Source organism: Achroia grisella, unplaced genomic scaffold (genome assembly GCF_030625045.1).
Source record: "Achroia grisella isolate CSIRO2021 unplaced genomic scaffold, CSIRO_AGI_Agris_v1 utg515, whole genome shotgun sequence".
NCBI lineage: Eukaryota > Metazoa > Arthropoda > Insecta > Lepidoptera > Pyralidae > Achroia > Achroia grisella.
Genome location: NW_026712908.1, coordinates 1,440,733 through 1,459,431, shown reverse-complemented (window position 1 = coordinate 1,459,431; position 18,699 = coordinate 1,440,733). Strand labels below are relative to the sequence as shown.

At 31.6% G+C, this 18,699-nt stretch overlaps 1 protein-coding gene across 1 annotated transcript in view; it reads right to left on the bottom strand.

Moving 5' to 3' along the window:
- Window positions 1–18,699, bottom strand: part of LOC131846943 (protein qui-1) — a 51,592-nt gene that overhangs the window by 30,354 nt on the left and 2,539 nt on the right. Inside the window, exons 3-11 of the mRNA XM_059196360.1 lie at window positions 14,856–14,978; window positions 11,208–11,377; window positions 8,078–8,232; window positions 6,762–6,930; window positions 5,543–5,702; window positions 4,536–5,280; window positions 4,172–4,315; window positions 2,594–2,794; window positions 2,121–2,299 (exon numbers count right to left, since the gene is read on the bottom strand). Coding sequence (XP_059052343.1) covers window positions 2,121–2,299; window positions 2,594–2,794; window positions 4,172–4,315; window positions 4,536–5,280; window positions 5,543–5,702; window positions 6,762–6,930; window positions 8,078–8,232; window positions 11,208–11,377; window positions 14,856–14,978 — 2,046 coding nt within the window. The remainder of the gene's footprint in view (window positions 1–2,120; window positions 2,300–2,593; window positions 2,795–4,171; window positions 4,316–4,535; window positions 5,281–5,542; window positions 5,703–6,761; window positions 6,931–8,077; window positions 8,233–11,207; window positions 11,378–14,855; window positions 14,979–18,699) is intronic.

Genomic DNA, 18,699 nt, shown 5'->3' with positions numbered 1-18,699 from the left:
AAATGGGCCATTGCAGGTCGCTACCTGGGGGCAGGTGTTCGATTGGTTGAATAAAGTCCAAAGGAGCAGGATGATTCAACTTCCATAAGTTTACTTTGGCTTTATGTGGGTCGTTGGTCAAGGCACTTGTCCCTCTTAAAAAACTCTTCCTGCTTTTTAAGCGGACATCGGGAATAGTGTGGTTATGAAGTGGGTGGCGGGAATCGGTTTCTTGTCTCCTTTTTTCCATCTCGCACAACACCTGTCGTCGAACATCTGGTGGAGCAATTCCTGTGAGTGGATACAGCATATTTAGGGGTGTTGGTTTGAGGCAGCCCGTTATAATACGACATGTCTCATTGAGAGCAATGTCGACCTCTTTCGCGTGGGTGGACCGATGCCACACTGGACATGCATATTCACCCACGGAGAAAGCCAATGCCAGGCCAGACACACGTAGGACATGCGGCGCCGCGCCCCAGGACGTGGATGTTAAACACCGCAATAGATTGTTCCGTGTTCCTATCTTTTTTTTTGTGTTGAGGCAATGAGCTTTGTAGGTGAGGGACCTATCTAGGGTAACACCCAGGTACCTAGGGTTAGGAGAGTGTTCAATCGGTATGCCTCGCCATGAGATGCTCAGCTTACGGTTCGCTTGTCGGTTCCGCAGATGGAAAGCGCAGGACTGCGTTTTAGACGGATTGGGTCTGAGAGAATTGTCGTCATAATATTTGTCTAAACTTTGGAGAGCACCTTGCAACCTCCGTTCGGCTTCTTCGAAGGTTTTTGTTTGGGCCGCCAATGCTAGGTCGTCGGCATATAGGAAGTGCTTAGTGTCTGTTAATATTGGTTGGTCGTTTGTGTATATATTAAAGAGCAGTGGGGCCAGAACACTACCCTGGGGTAAGCCGTTTTTTTGGTAGCGCCACCTACTTTTATGGTGGTGTAGGTGAACTTGAAATCTACGGTTATTTAAAATTTCGCGCAAGAGTTTTGTGAAACCCCAGTCGTTAATTAAATTATTAACTTTGTGGAGTAGTCTTCTAATATTGACTGTATCGTACGCTGCTGATAAATCGACAAATACGACACCGGTTATTTGTCCTGTTTCAAAGCCATCTTCAATGTGCTGTGTGAGCTTTAGGGTTTGATTAGAACATGATTTACCGGGTCTGAATCCTGCCTGCTCTGGTATGAGTTTTGGGTCTAGGATAGGAGTAAGACGGTTGAGGAGCATTCTCTCAAAGAGTTTGAATGTGTGGCATAATAAGGATATAGGTCGGTAGCTTTTAGGTTCATTTGGGCATTTGCCGGGTTTAAGAAGTGCCACAACTTTAGCTTTACGCCATGATTTTGGAATATTACTTGTTAGCAAGCATTCGTTAAATAGGTCAAGTAACCATGCAAGTGCCATAGGCCCAAAGTGTTTTATTTGCTCAACTGTCATATCGTCAACCCCAGTAGCCTTTCCATTCTGCATGTTGCCAATGCAGTCGGTGATCTCTAATAAACTAAATGGGTCACTGATAACGTTACTAGCGGTGGGAGATTCGGTTAATTTAGTAGTTCTAGGCAGGCGGTGGAGAGGTTTGCTATTTAGCAAGAGTTGATGAGCAACCTGATTTGCTGTAACTAGTCCTGGATTTGTGGGTTCTGGAGGATCATCAGTCAGTTTTTTAGCTGTAATCCATGCCTTTTTGCTATTATGTATCATGTCCATTTCGGAAACAAGTTTCATCCATTTATTTTTTCGATTCTCTCCAATTTTCCGCATGAGCTCCTCACCAGTTAGCAAAGTTTCTTCTGAAAAGGGATCATTTTTATATAGAGAATGATAACGTGAGAGAAGCTTGGCCGACTCACCACTAACACCAGGGACGTATGATGTTCGACAGCCCCTTGGGATGCTCTGGCGTGAGCAAAACTGAACTATTTTCACAAACTCGTCATAATTATTTGATGTTGGGGTCAAATTTTGTAGTTTGGAGTCTATGCTCGAAGAGAATAATTCCCAGTTAGCCTTTGAAAAGTTAAATCTTGCAACTAACAGGGGTAAACACACTTATATTAATAGTATAGCTCTTAAAATATGATCTCATATGACAGAACAGAGATAACAGAATAACTATGCCCATACTTACAGCAGCAAGGAGGAAATCAAAGTTGCAGACAGTTAAGTCTTTCAGCTTTGAAAAGTCACCAGCCAGTAATAGATGAAGCCAGGATTCTTCCACGTGGCGCTGTGTGAACGCAGCGGCAGTTCTACTCCCCGAATGGAATGGAGTCGAGTCCAGCAGAGCATCGTCATCATCCACGCACCCTAGTATGTTAATTTTATAATATTAACCCAGGACATTTCACACAGTGCTATCTAGTCCCAAACTATGCAGAGCTTGTGTTGTGGTTACTAGACAACTGAGACTAGTGTGTCTCAGTGTACTCGACAAGTGCTTTTATTTTGTAAATACGTACATAATAGACATAGAAAACAACCAATCATACTTATGAATACAAATATTTGTACCGCGTGAAGATTCGAACCCGCGACCATCGGAAGTAAATTTAAATCGCTGCACCACCGAGGCCTTCGTTAATAATATGAAAAAGTACTGACCGGGTTCTTGCGTCTCGCTGTTGTCGGTATCGTCGCCATCTTGCAGAAAGCTGGCGAAGTGCAGCGCGGCGAGGTCGGAGTGCGCGTCACGCAGCGCGCTCTGCACGCGCACATAGCGGCGCCTAGCACGTGCACCCGCTGCTCCCGCACGCCACCGCCACGTGCTCCGCCCAGACACCACCATGCAGCTTATCAAGCCCTCTGAACATACATACACAATAATATATGTTATTATAAAATTATCGTGTCACAATGTTAGTTACCATACACCTCTGAAACGGATTGACCGATTTTTATGAATTTTTTATTCATATTTAGTACAAGAATCAGCAGGTCTAAGAATCAGCTACTATCTATTTTTCATACCCCTGAGTGATAAGGGTTGTCCACCCCTAACATTTGTTTTTTATTATTTGGGTAAAATTCTTATTTTTTTATAAGATCGTAATAAAAAACATACAACCCTAAATTTTCACCCGGTTATCACCAGCACCTATTTTTTAATAGTGATTTTAATTTATATGGCAAACAACGTTTGCCGGGACAGCTAGTTACGATATATGTAAATGCGTTATGATGGTTACAGGATATATATATAACATATATATAAGGCGGAATCAGCCCGTAATAGAACCGAGTATGTTAAATACGCCCGTATATCATGCGACGTTTTTCAACACGCTTGTGACGAAGCGGATTATAAAAAATCATGATTATTATGATTTTATCACAGTTGTCCTGAATAATCAAAATTAATAGCAACTCATAATATTTTTTGATAATTAGCAGAGTCAAATTAATAAAGTAGGTACATATTTTTTCGGAATTCATTAATGTTAAAAGAACATAAGAAGAGTTTCATTCCATGCTCTCTGAAATTGTCGATTTGTTGCATAATTACTAATTTATAACAGTATAATGTTAGTATTTTATAAAACAAAATGCCTAATGTAAAACATTGGCACGTGTGTAAAAAAAATTATATAGTACAACAATAATATTCATATGGTTATAATTAAACATTAAATGGAAACAATTGCAAGGTAATTTAAGAACTGAATAATAAAAAAACAAATTATTTTTATCAATCCGATATCAAATAAACGCGGATACTGTCTTTTTAATCTGTAGAGAGTAACTGACAAGCATTTGGAGCGGCGTAGATTAAATACTTTTAATTGTTTATATAACAACCCAGATTTAATAAACGTTGAGTTGATAATTAAATTCCATTTTATTTGTAATTCAATAAATAAGAATAATAATTTTGATTTAATTTACCTTTATCGAGGTGAATAAAGTCCTTTGCGTGATTACATGTCTTATTTTACTTCAGCTGCCAAATAGCATACTTTTTAATCGATAGAAAGGTAATACATATATGGAAGAAAAATTAAAGGTATTTTAGTCCTTAGGAATGGCAACGCATGAGGAGTATTACAGCCGCCACTTCTGTAACACTATTCCTGTAGGGCAATGGTTACCACTTACAGTCAGATGGGTTATAGCTAGATTGCCATTTCAGTATCATTATAAAAATAAATAGGTGTTTAAGCTTAAGTAATATATAATACTTACTCATCATATATTTGGCGACACATAAAGTAGAAAAGTTGAAGTTGGCATCTTTTAGAGTTATGACGGCCTCGCTATTACTGGTTGGCATCAATAGTTCCAACAGCTCAAGTTCAGTGAGGCCGAATTCTGAACAAGTTATGTAACCTAAAAATATCCAAGACAAAATTATACTTGCAATTTTTTCATATTACAAATCATAATAATGTTGAAAATAGTTGCGTGGAAGTATTAAACCACAACTTTGTAACATGGAGTTAGAGGTTTATACATATATTTCATACAATTTTAGCATAGTGTATCTTCTTTAGAAGATATGGTGATTATCAGTTTTGAATTTTATAAAAAGCATTAAAGTAATACATACTTGCTAATTTACTAAAGGCTTTAGAACCGAAAAAGACTTCTAAGTTATCGAAGGCACCATCAATATAGTCTCCATAGCTATGATTCTCCGGCGTTTCCTCAATAGCGTCTAATAGATAATAACTGTTTTGAACTTTAAATTTCTCCTTTTGAGCCGGAGTCAACTGCAGTTGATCGAGCGATACCGCACTAGTGCACACTAGGAAAACATTCCTTGGAAGGGACATGGGTAACCATGATAACCCTGTCACAATATCACATTCTAAAGGATTAACTCTATGAACATTATCAATAAAAATCAACAATATCTCATTTTCCATATCCTCGCATCTCCTCAGCAGACTTTGGAACCAATTATTTATATACAAAGGATCGAAACTTGCATCTTTTGGCAAGTAGCCCTCGGGAATGTTCAAGATAATTGATATCTGTTGGCACATAACTCTTAAAAGTTCTAAATTGTAGGCCGATCTTGGAGTGGAAGCGGAAAACCTTATTACTCTCAGTACCGGTTTACCAAAGATTTCTTCGCTCTTAAAATATATATCCGTGAGTAAAGTACTCTTTCCTGAAGCGTCAGGACCGTATATTAAAACTGGTGGATGTCGAGTTCTATTTTCATAATTGTCCTTAGCATTATTTAATATATTCTTAGCGATATCTTCAATTTGTTTTATAGTTACTTTATACATATGATTATGTTCTATACATATCCTAAGATGAGTTATGTGCTCCAGAAATACTTCCTGAAAGAATAAACGTGACATTTCTAAACAACTGTGGCTAGAAAAGACAATCAGATTATATTTATTACATAATTCGATAAGTTGTCTTCTGCAGTCTTAATACATATTAATATTAAACAACTTGCAGAATGCTAAACAAACAGATGCATTTTGTAGCTTGAATTTAGAATAATAACAGCTTAAAAGTATATAGTAAAACATTTCATTATAACTCAAGGTGTGTTGCAAAATCACGATTTAAAAGATTCAGCCTGTAATTTACCTGTACAGTCTTTTTTCTTCCCTTCCCCTGATCGGGTTCGGTACTGAGGCTATCGTCCACCAGCGAACAAATCACAGTTTGCACCTGTTGCCTAAATGGACTTAGTTTTTCATCGTTGTCTGACGGCGCATCTGTTCTTGAAGACTCCGCTGATTGTGATCTAATAACATATAAAAAAATTATTCATTAGTTTTAATTATTCAACTTTGTGAATCATAGTATATAAAGATCTCATAAACCTAATTACCAAAATACATACATACATATATCACAAAAGCACAAATCCATGTAAAATCACACCGCAATTATTATTTAGAGCCTAAAATTGTGTAAACGGCCAAAAATTTTACCTAATTTGCTACAATATATAAAATATGCCTAATAGTATATATATAATATATAGGTGCTATTAGGTATCATTTTATAAGCCGACACAAATACTATATATAATATTGATGTTACTTGGAGTTTGTAATTTAATCGATAAATAATTAAGGTTGATTATTAAATAATCAACCTTAATTACTTATATATATATACATCATATTTTTACGTATAAAAATATAGAAAATTATAATCAACAATAAAAAACCTAGCTATTGCCGCAATTCATATTTACTGTTCCGGTTGAAAAAGTTGTATAACGAAAAACTCTACATTTTGACTGACCTGCACAATATTGCATTGTGTGATACAATACGGAAAAATTACTCATGCAAACTTAGTAAACAGGCAGGAATATTTTTGTTGAAAAATATATGAAAGAATATGTATATTTCAATATACTTTTCACCATTTAATGTGTTTACATATGTAATGTGGAACACGAAAAAAAAAATTAATTGGTAAAATATCACTGTTGCTGACGTAATGGCTATATTGTTTTATACTTCATTGTATTTTCTATTAAGAATTTTATTATATACTACCTGTACTCGCGGTTTCACCCGCGTGAAATTTATAGCCTATATGTTATTCTGATGTATAAGCTATATTACGGTAAAATTTCATCAAAATCCATTCAGTAGTTTTTGCGAAAGAGTAAGAAACATCAATCCATACTCACAAACTTTCGTGTTTATAATATTAAAATAAGATTTTTGTATACCGAATGATTTAGTGTCTAATAAATTATTGAGAGAGACAACAACAATCACAATAATAATTCAAATAGTTGAACGTAACAATACATAGATAGGTAAACTAAATAAGTACTCACTCAAGTTGAACGATATGAGTATCAGGCAACACGTCTTCTAGTTTCTTCTTCAATGCTTTTAATCTAGTATACGCTAAAGCAGATAGCCTTGAGTCGCAAGCCTCTGGTTCTATGATATCTCTGTAGGCTACAATCATTCCTTTTGGATGATTGCCGGTATTCAATAGTTCTGTAAAGTGTATCCGGCGTTATTATCACGAAATTATTTATTAAAATATTCCTGTACGTAGACTTGAAGCAATGTTTATTATGATAAAATATAAATATTCCCCTAATTCTATTAAATTATTAGGTATACGCACAGTTGAGTGATATACATATTTTTTGTAGTTGGTTCGTGATATTGTCTGGTGTTTGGACCTGTAGCACTGCGATCTACATACCTATTGTGCTTGCCCTTCTAAATTAAGAAGATATGCACATTTTAGAAATATAGCTTTTATATTATTTTAGTAGAACTACTGAAAGTTGACTTTATTTGACGAGTCGTTGAAATGAATTATTGGTCACTCTAATTGTATTTTAATGTGTATGAATATAGAGAAGTGAGTTAAATTCATAATACTATTTTCTAGTGAGTCACACTGGAATATCTAGTTTTATATAGTTATGTTATAATTTAAATTATCCAGATTTCAATTACAAAATTCCAATTAAGAAAATATCTTGGAAATATCTTTTATCTATTGGTGCAATCTAAATTAAATTAAACACACCAATTTGAACACTTAAATTAGGTTATATAAAATAATAATGGTAATATTACACGGGGAGAAGATTATTAATCTCTGGTGAAAATATTTCAAATGCTGAAAAGCTTTTGCTTTAATAAAGTAAAGCGGATATAAAAATAAATTAATCTAATATTCAATATAATAATGGATGCTAATATAAAAATATTGAACTGCAAATAGAAAGTTCATCGACATAAGGACTGGACTATTGGAAACGTAAAACTTTTATTAAAGTCATAAAATTATTATCTACGGATATCAGTCATTCCATGTCATAACTTTTATAATAAAAAATAAGGGTCCTCTAACAGATACTTAAAACAAAATAAATTAAATTGGAAAACACATTGTTTACGTTCCATTACTATAACCTCTAATTAAGTTAGTTATAACAGATAATGTAGAGCTATTTGAACTCTTTTGTCATTTACTTTCAAGATACTTCTAACAAAACACTGTAATAGTTGCAAAAGGTATATATTTTCTTATTATCAATAATAACTCTTTATTGCGCACAGATAAACAGAAATAGAAAAAGAATTTTAATATAGATTTATAACCGTTCTTATATATAAGTCTTACCCAATGCTAATTCACACTGGTATTCAACAGGACTTCGTAATAAATCAGCGACATCGGCACCGTTATCCAACGCTTCGAGAGTTAAGCTGTTGAACACTTTCTGAAGTTCATTAAGACGGTTTCTTTCCGCATCCCTCTCGAGCAAGTCACTGAACCTGACAATAATGATTTTAGTTTTAAAAATAGTTTTATTAACGAATCCGTATTTTCTTACGTATTAGACCTCGGTGGTCTAGCAGTTTAGTACACTGCGTTACTTCTGTTGGTCGCGAGTTCGATTTCATGTACGGAACAAACATTTATATTCATAAGTATAATACTTATGAATATAAATGTTTGTTCCGTTTGTTTGTTTATTTGTTTGTATCAGTCTGGTCAATTACAAAATAATGTATTACCTGTCTGCTTACCTTGGGAGATGGCATTGTGTGAATTATCCAGGGGTATTAATAATATTATTATTTTACAGAGGTAGAATTTGCAGAAAGCTGCTGCGTTTATTTACAGTTGTGATCCATATCCATATCCATTTACATCCATTTACATCCATATCTCACTCTTCATAGTATGAAGGGTGAGATATGGATGTAAAAGTATAGATCACGAAGTCATTTTAGTCCATAGGAATGATACATGATTAGTATACCACGGGCTTCCGAATTACCTATTACCTTAACTTAACCTATTTTTTTAAAGACCCGTCGATAGGCGGTAAACACCATTTTTCTTATGGTGGAGATCAGCTTGTGTACAATTGCAGCTAATTATCAAAATGCAATTACATATTATCAACATGGCTCTTGTTACAAGAGCCATGTTAATAGTCATGTTACAGAATTACCCCTAGGCAAATAATTAAAAATAATTATTATATATAAAAATAATATTAATAATTTCGAAAATATATGTAAATTTATGATACTTTCTTGCACTAGACAATTATTTATTACTTAAGTATCCTTAACTTATTTCCAGAAGTATCAAGTTGTGTATTTAAATTTACTTGTAAATTACGTTAAAATTCATTTACAACGATTTACAAAAGTTAAGAGAAAATTGTTATATCCGTAACACATTTAACTAAATGTTTCACGGATATAAGAATTTTCTTTTAACACAGATGTGTTAAAAGAAAATTCTGGCTAGATAGCCAGATGTGTTACGGATATGACTGCTTACTAAGTAGAAAAATTTACAGGCAGTCGAAATTCTACGCAAATTTCTATGCCTTTTATACTAAGGATAACCTTTCGAAATATAATTTATTTACTTATGTATAAGGAAAGAATAGAATAAATTACAAGAAAGGTTTTAATATATATTACAATTATAAACTAAATGCATACTAATGTTTTAAAAGCGAAAATATGAATAATCTCATCATCATCATAAAATATCTAGTCCAAAAAATGTAAAAAGAGACTTTTTACATTTTTTGGACTAGATATTTTAAAGAATTACCATAAATATAAGTAAGTGCATATAACACGATGAACATAGGCTATCTTTTACATCAAAAGAAACCGACGAAGTCAGGCTTAGTAGCTAGTAAAGGTATATTTAAACAGAAACATGCCGCAGCAATTACTTTACGTAGAATCTGGGCAGTTGTTTGAGCAAGTATAATACGCGGTATGCGAAATTTAAATAAAAGTGGATCTACAAATATAAAAGTTAGCGAATAGACTCTTGTTTAGTTAGTAGATGGAAAAATCTTTAAAAATATAGTTGTCAACGATTTTACACTATTTTCTACATGCAATTGTACTTATAATATATATTGTGGGATAAATAAAAAATAGGGTATTTTTTATACAACTGGCATGATGGCAAACATACTGACGGTGGGGCTGATGATAACTAGTAAACATTGCCTATATACCTACATCAAGAAAACCATGGATACCGTCACGGATATCATATGGTGTCCGTAATTCAAGTCAACCTTTGCCATTTCGACATCATGTAATTTTAGTGCTTATCTTACCCTTCAACCGAAATACATTACAAAACAAGCCGCTTGGATGCTGAAATAGGAATTCAATGTAAACGGTAATACCTATATTGAATGTAAACTAGAATATGAGCGTTCCCGTTTGGATCCCTTGTTGTTGTAATAAAAGATTAAGTACAGGTTCTTCAGGTACCTCTAGCCGTGTGAAAGGAATCCCTAGAGAGCTCGATAAATTATTTATTTTACGGTCCCACTGAGTAATCGGCCTGTACTCGTAGGGAGGAACGGTCGTAAATTCTTATAGCCTAATAGATAGGACGAATAAGTATGATCAAAGTCTTCTTCAAGTATTATTGGATAGTAACAGGTGAACCAGAAACTAATAAAAAGGATATCCATCTAAAGAAAATGATTAAGTCGTTCAGAGCGGCGAGCCTATCAGAAGATACGTATTTATAAACTTATGGAGTACGAATTATTAACGAAGAATATTCAATGCAGTTTCACCGTGCTTTACGAATATGTATGTAGAATATATTTTTAACGATGTTTTTTTAGAAATACCAAGTAGTCTAAATTAAAATTATATATTTATATACTATGTACTTGTATATAAATATATAATTTTAAACTTCTATCTTTAATATCCGTTATACACAATTATGTCTAATGATACCTACTTATTGTGATTTTATAGTCCTAAATACTGAAACACTACTGGCATCATGTAAGTAACATGATGCCAGTAGTGTTTCAGTATTTAGGACTATAAAATCATTATATTAATAATCATGCTTAATTAAAAAAATGTAATGTAATTTATTTTTTGACAATTCATACAGCGCCGTATAGTCCATGGTAAGCAGAGCTTGTGTTACGAGTACCAGACAATTGATGTAAATACATAGATATATTTTTTTATATACACATACATAATATACATAGAAAACATTCAAACCGATACAATCATACTCATGAATACATTTACAACGAGAAATCGAACTCACGACCATCGGAAATAAACCGCTAGATCAAATTGAATAGCATGAAGTTTTGTAACTTTGCCATGGATAGTAAGTAACTATCCATATAGTAATCCATAAGTAACATCCAAGTAAATATACAAAGTTACAAAACCCATGAACAATATTAGTAGATTTATAACAATAATCTTACCATGTATCGTCACCTTCTAGATGATAAGCCCCATCATCACTCAATCTATAGTGGCCCCGGATGAGCTTCGTTTGCGCAGTATCATTCTTGATGAGTTGTTCAAACTTGTCGCTTGGGATAGATAGTGGTAGCATTGGTTGGTAAGATGCTGTGTCGCCGCCCAGAAAGCACTACGAGAAACATAATTAGTTTACAGGTTATTTATAATTATATAATACTAGCTGACCCTCCGAACTCCGTTCTGCCTCAAAATTAAATAGGTCAAAGGTTTCTTGAAGTTTAGTTATTTATCAGCCATGTGTATGGGAAAATATAATTGTTGTTTTTACTATTTTACATGCAATTTCTTCATATTTTATCACCAGTCAGGTTTAGAACCTTCCCTGGACTTTCACGAATATTTCAAGACTAAAATTGACCAAATCGGTTTAGCTGTTCTCGAGTTTTAGCGAGATTAACGAGCTGCAATTCATTTTTATATATATAGATTTTTATTACCTTCTAAGGTTATATTGCATAGTTAAGTTGTACATAACAGTGCAACTACGTTTGAACATACATATATAATAGTACCACTTGAACTATTATAGAATTATACTGTATCTCAGATATCACATTACTACCCAGGGTTCATCATTTGCCATTTATTACCATTTGTGTCAAATAAACAATAAAAACCACAAAACCAGTAAAACTTAAGTAAATCATTATTTACCGATTACCTATCTATCTTTTTTATTATTATTATTATCTCTCTTCTTATAACTGGAAGAAAGATTTCATTATTGTCCCTTCTATCTATCCTTATATTATATGTTCTTCTAATCTGTGATTTTAAATACTAATGTTATTTTGTATTTATTTAGCCACAAGAATATTCTAAAAATCTGGACCACAGGTGTAAAAAAAGTCTCGTTCTAAAATCTTATAGACGTTAATTTACAAACAGCAATATTATTATCAGCTTTATATTAGTAATGATCAAATTCAAATCCTTACTAACAGTATAAATGCGAAAGTAGATGTTTGTTACGGTTACATGAAAAAATTACTGAACCGATTATCTTGAAATTTTCTACACATGTTCTTGGAGGTAGTAGAATAAACATAAGATACTTTTTATTTAAAAAAAAAACATTTTTTTTTCTTATAAATAACAAAAACATATAATACCAATATTTGCTACTTTGCATCATCTAGCAGCAAATAATGAAGTTATGCGAGCAAAGCCGCGGCTAAAAGCTAGTAAATTATAATATTTGTAATTTATTATAAACTAGTTATATATGACAATAAAATAAATAAAATTCCTAAAATAAAAGTAACCTAATTAACTCCTTATAACATTAGCTATCTGAAAGTCTATAGTTAATCTATAGTTCTAGAAAAATGTTACATCAGAAACGAATTTTTGAATTAAGTACCGTATCTGCTTTCATATAAACAAAACGCCGTTAATTTAATATTGTAAACAGACACTTCAATTTTGTTTATTTATATATACATATATAAATTATAATTACTATTATAATGACTAGAGTATATAATACGACGGCTTTCAGACTTAACCATTGTTACTTGTTATATTATTTATTCCTTTCGAAGTAAGTAAGAAACACAACAACTCTGTGAAGACAAAGCCTTGGCTTCCCTTTATTTAACTTTACAAAATAGAGTAGTCATCAGTTAGCGTAGTAAAAACAAAGTTAAACCATTTAAACCACAATAGTACGACGTTAAATGGTTTGTCTCGTTCATAATGTAGGAAGTAGGTTGTTCTCATTTTATATTGCACCCATAAGAAATGTCGCTGGACAAAGAAAATATTAGTTTGTATAGTTATATTTTAAATTTAAAAGTTAATATGTGGTCCGTGGTAATTGCTGGCCGTATTTAACCAGCACAAGCCATTACCTAATTCCATTGTCCAAAAAAAAACTGATATTATGACTTGAAAACATTATACATAGTTTCTTCTATTTGAATTTGAATTCATGTTGAAGTCTTTTATTTATTAATCTAATGTGGTTTACTTCTCAACAAATAAGAAAGGAGGAGATTCCTAATACTTAACCTCTGATATGTTTTAAATATTAGTAATCGGTCCTTTTAACAAAACATAACAATTTGTTAAAAAGAACAAAGAGTTCTAAATTCAAAATCAGTTAGAACATTTCCGTTATAACATTTGCGCATAAAAATGCCGTAACTTTTCTACGTCCAAGTTCTAACGACTTTTGTATGGAAAATAGATTCATGTTCAACTTTTAAGAACCCATAAAACTTGTTTATTTTCATCTCAAATATACTGTGATATTATACATAATTTACATTGATGTTGTCATTCTATTGATTAGATTTCTTAGTTTACAGTAATAATTATGGTAAAAGTTATTCATTGTTCAAAATGTTACTAATAATTTACAACCTAAATAAGTACGTACCTATTTTTACATAAAGTAACAAGAGTATATATAAAATTTGCACTAACTATAACAAAAAGACTGCAGAAAAGTATAATTATTAAAAGGGGAGAGTGAAATATGCAAGATTATGTGAGGTAATTTCCGGAACCACTGTACCTATTTCAAAAATTGTTTCATAATTTGAAAGATACCTTATGCCAAATCGTTGTACTCTATAATTATTGTATAGTTACGTATGAATAGAAGCTAATAATTATGTACTTTTAATATATAAAAAATTCGTGTCAATGTTTTTTTTTAACTTCTCCGGAACTGCTTGACCGTTTTTATGATTTTTTTGGTGTATATTTGGTAAGTCTGAGAATAGGTTGTAGGCTATTTTTAAACCCCTAAGTAGTTACAGTGGCCATATTGATAAATAATTTATTTTTACATTGGCAACAATGTTTACCGAGTCAGTTAATTAACATGTTATTAAATAAATAACGACTGGAACTTTAATATAAATATATATTACAAATTAATTATTTCAGCTTAATAATTTTATAGTAAAATATAATTTATTTAATACTTTTATAGTATTCTGATATTGTAATTCCGGATAAAACATTGTAATATTTACGTAACCCATGTGGAAATTAAAAATAAAATAAGAAACTTACTCCAAAAAGGAAGTTTCAGCAACTTTACAAAATTACTTTTGTTTTTATCTAAACAAAGGAAAATTGTTTTCTTTCAGTATCCGAATAAAAGAGGTTCCGTTTAGATGTTTCGTGCGTATAAGAGAAAATGATAAATGAATAAAGTTAAAATTGTTTCATATTAGGATATATAATCCTATTAGGATACATACAAGTCTTACACTAAACTACATTTATAGATTCTTACTTATTATTATTATTATTATTAGTATATAAAGTTAAAGTTTGTTGAACGTTGGAACTATTAGTTATGTTTAAAAAAATATATCTTTTATTATTCCTCTAATTCAGAATTTGAGAAAGGTGTACGCTATAACCTTTAGGAGTCGAAAAGAAACAAGTCTGTGGAAATTAAGTAGCGACGACTAACTAATTTATGATTTACTATACCTAATTTAATTTCAATAATATATAATTTATATAACCATCACGTCTGTGAATTATAGAGAATTTTTTATATAATAAATATAAAATTTATAATAATACTTATCTAATTGTTAGAATAAACAAATTTTACTTACAAGAAAATATCCCGCTTTAGATGTTTGGTTACAGCAACGAATCTCGTCAAGGTAGTACCGGTGGAGTGCTGGATTTGTTTCATCTCCCCCGTCGGTGCCGTAGTGCATATCCACAAATTCGATCTGGACATAATTGGAAGGTAAATTACTAATAACTGTTAAATGGTTATTCTAGACTGTGTTGATTGTTTGTTAAATATAAGAACAGCTGTTGGTATATTTAAAAAAATATTGTAATATTTTATTATACTATTTGTATACCGGCCAAAAATTTAGAATCTAAGTAATTTACTCTATCATATACGACCCTGTATATTCATAAAGTTCCTGTTTTTTAGTACACAGTCACATAATTTTAATAGTCGTAGTTTAGTAGTAGTAATAGTAGTTATATCAGTCATTATTGTTTTTAATAACAAATAAATTGAAAATGGACTACATGTAACTATTGTATTTAATAATTAAGACGGACTCGTTGTTTCAAGAAGTGCGTATTAATACTAGTAACTTGACTATTTTGGTAGGTGAAGCGAAAGAAATACTATAAACACAAAATATTATGTATGAAGTTTGCTACACTACAGCAGTGAAAACTGTTTTTACATCAGTTAAGTTAGCTAAGATAGATGTGAGATTAGTGCACAAGCTCACACAATTAGAAAAAAAAAATAAACACTGTAGTGCGTTTTTTTGACAATGTAACAGTAGGAGGTGAGTTTTTGTGACATATTGTTGCTATAATTTTATTTCAAGTTACATTCAATTATTAGTATTGTAAATAAGTATAATTTTAATTTCATATTACTTTTCGTAAAATTATTGTATATAATAAAATCACGAAATTTTATGAAAACAAAGGTATAGTCAAGCAAATATTAAAAAAAATATACAAATTATTTTGAGCGCTTTACTTGACTAACGTGCGGAAAATTTGCTCATTGTATTTTGTGAGCATTGTTTTCCGCCCTCCTTTCGCCTAGTAGGTCTGTACGTTGACTCAACAAATTACATTTAATATAAGTATACCTAATGTTTTTATTTTATTTGTGAATCCGCGAAACAAGAATAAAAATCTAAGACATTTGAATAATTTTTATTATTTAAAATTCAGATGAAATGTATATATTTTAACCATAGATGTAATACAGTTATAGATTACATACTATAAAGTTTCGAGTGTGTATGAATAAATTTGCTATTGATTTATTTCATCACCAGGTTTATTTTCTATTGGTAGATAGATAACAAAAGTGTTTAGTAGACTACTGTGTACTTTTTGTAGAAATCCAAAAGATACATATACCCATACCAATACATAGATAGAATCCGTATAATCCAATCCAAATTTGACAATGATGTTGTATATTACTGTTACTTAAAGCAAAATATTTCACAATAGGGATATCTAATCAGATAAATGGATTCCCAGTAAAGGTTTTATAATCTAATGGAACAGAATTGTGTTACATGAATTAAATAGCCCCATAATTGTATAAGAGCCGTGCAGCTTCCAACATTAGTTCCTGCCGACTTTAGAAGGTAATCATATCATCCTATTACTACGAGCGTGGAGTAAATACCGACGGGATTTTGCAAATCCCATAGAAACGACAAATTCTTATTGAGTTCAATATTGTACGAAAGGAAAGTATCTACTTAAATGTATTCAATATTGGAAATTGATACCTTTCTCAGTTATATAGATATGAGTGCATTGTTTGTTAGGCGTATACATATATATATTATATGTAGATTGAATAGATCGATCTATATTAATGTCGATAGACTAGTAAGTTCATTTTGTCATCATTTTGATCATTGTGATGAATTTACACAATTGTTTAAAAAAGAATCATATTCTAATTACCTACGAGAATTTTCATACATTTCATTCTATTACGGTATTATTAATAGCTGGACGTAAAGGACAGGTATAATAAAATTAAATAATAATATAATGGTTTTAAAATTGGGTAAGTCGCATTGAAAAGAAATTCAATCCCCACAACACGAGTGGGTTATACACATACCGCCACGACTGTTATCCGAGATGGGGTAGTGTAGGAGGCATTGTAACCTGTTGAGGTCATGGCAAACGCAACAATTGATAAGCACAAGTTTCGCTTATACTTTGGATATTTTTTTAATTCAACATTACAGGAGCCAGAAATAGAATTTACAGGATTTTTAATGATAACCTGATTTGAGATCACGACCTTAGGCGTAATTCAGAGTGCTAAATCACTACGACGGACGGTATCTATAGGTTATAGAGCATCAAATTATTAAGTAAGGTTCGTAATGATTAAAATAAGGTTGGTCATTTGGATTAGTGTAATCCTAATGACCAAAGTTATTAACGTAATTTTGTTGTGTATTAATAGGAATTAATACTTAAATAACTTAAAATAAAAATAGTCGTTATATTTTTTCAACACATCTTCTAGTTTTTTCTGTATTTGTAGTTCAGAATTAAGTAGAACAATGTTTGAACTACCTTAAGATATGAATTGGGTACATAACGAAAAGGAACATGTCTTAGAAAACAAAAAGTATAGCATATAGCAGAGTGTATGAAAAATAAGAAATGAATATGCTGGTGTCACGCGATATTTTTCACGAAGACATTGAGAAACTAGTAATTATTAGATACTATTTATGATCCTACAATTAAAATAACAAGAGAAAATACTACAACGGGTCTGTATGTGACACGCATATACAATATCTCATTTAAATTTACAATTTCCTTGTAAAGTATGAAAGACACGTCTATTTGACCGTTATATTATTACTACTATTCATGATTGTAGATGCTACGAAATATAATTATTTTTCTATTGTAAGGATTTATTCACAAATTTGTCTGCTAGTGACTGCAATAAATATATTGATGTAGGTGTTTTTGTACTTTTCATTTTGTTATATATGTATATATATTTATATATATATTTTTGTTATTTGAAATTTAATAATAATAAATCCTGATCCCGACCCGACATGATTCATTGATACAATGAAGCCACTCACACGTATTGCTATCAATCTTCCCCCCACCTCCTTCAGTCTATATGTTTGTACATACCTACTTAAGTTCACGACATAAATTAAAACAATGTTAGATGTTAACTCCAACTACAATGCTTCCAAGTTATAATAAACCATCCGGAATACTAAAACTCAAAGTTGTCGCATATCACATAACTTAGGAACTTGTCCCTTTTCGTGCCAGATGTGTAAATGTCATACAAAGTTAGCTGACTGAAGAGTATCTAATACTTTATTGCTTAACGAATACCTCAGTTTATAGGTATATTAAAATAATATTATAGGTCAAAATAATAAGACAACGACACTACGCTAGCAATTTTTAGTCATTTCTTTGTCCATCTTAAAAAAACCTGCTGTAAATATATACAACTTGATGCTTTGATGATTGAATGTGGTTGTACGAATTTCAATGTAATTTAGCATATGTACAAAACAAATTATCTATCTTTGAGGATATAGAAGACAGTTTTTTAAGCTAGATTTACATAATTTGAAGTACCTACTACTTATTCTAAATGAATACTATCAGTATTATTCGGCGCTGCTTACTTGAAATGACTTGAATTCATCTATCTAGGTTATGATCAATCTGTGTATCTTTTTGCTAAAGTGTGATTCAATTACAAACATCTTTACAACATAAGTTTTCACATTGCCTATATTAAGAGCATTACACCTACTAACAGAATATAATTGAATACAAAAACTAAACGAAATTTTATAAAAAAGCAAAGATACCCATTGTAACAAAAACGATTACTGCGCAGCTGTGCATAGATAAATTTGAGGCGGT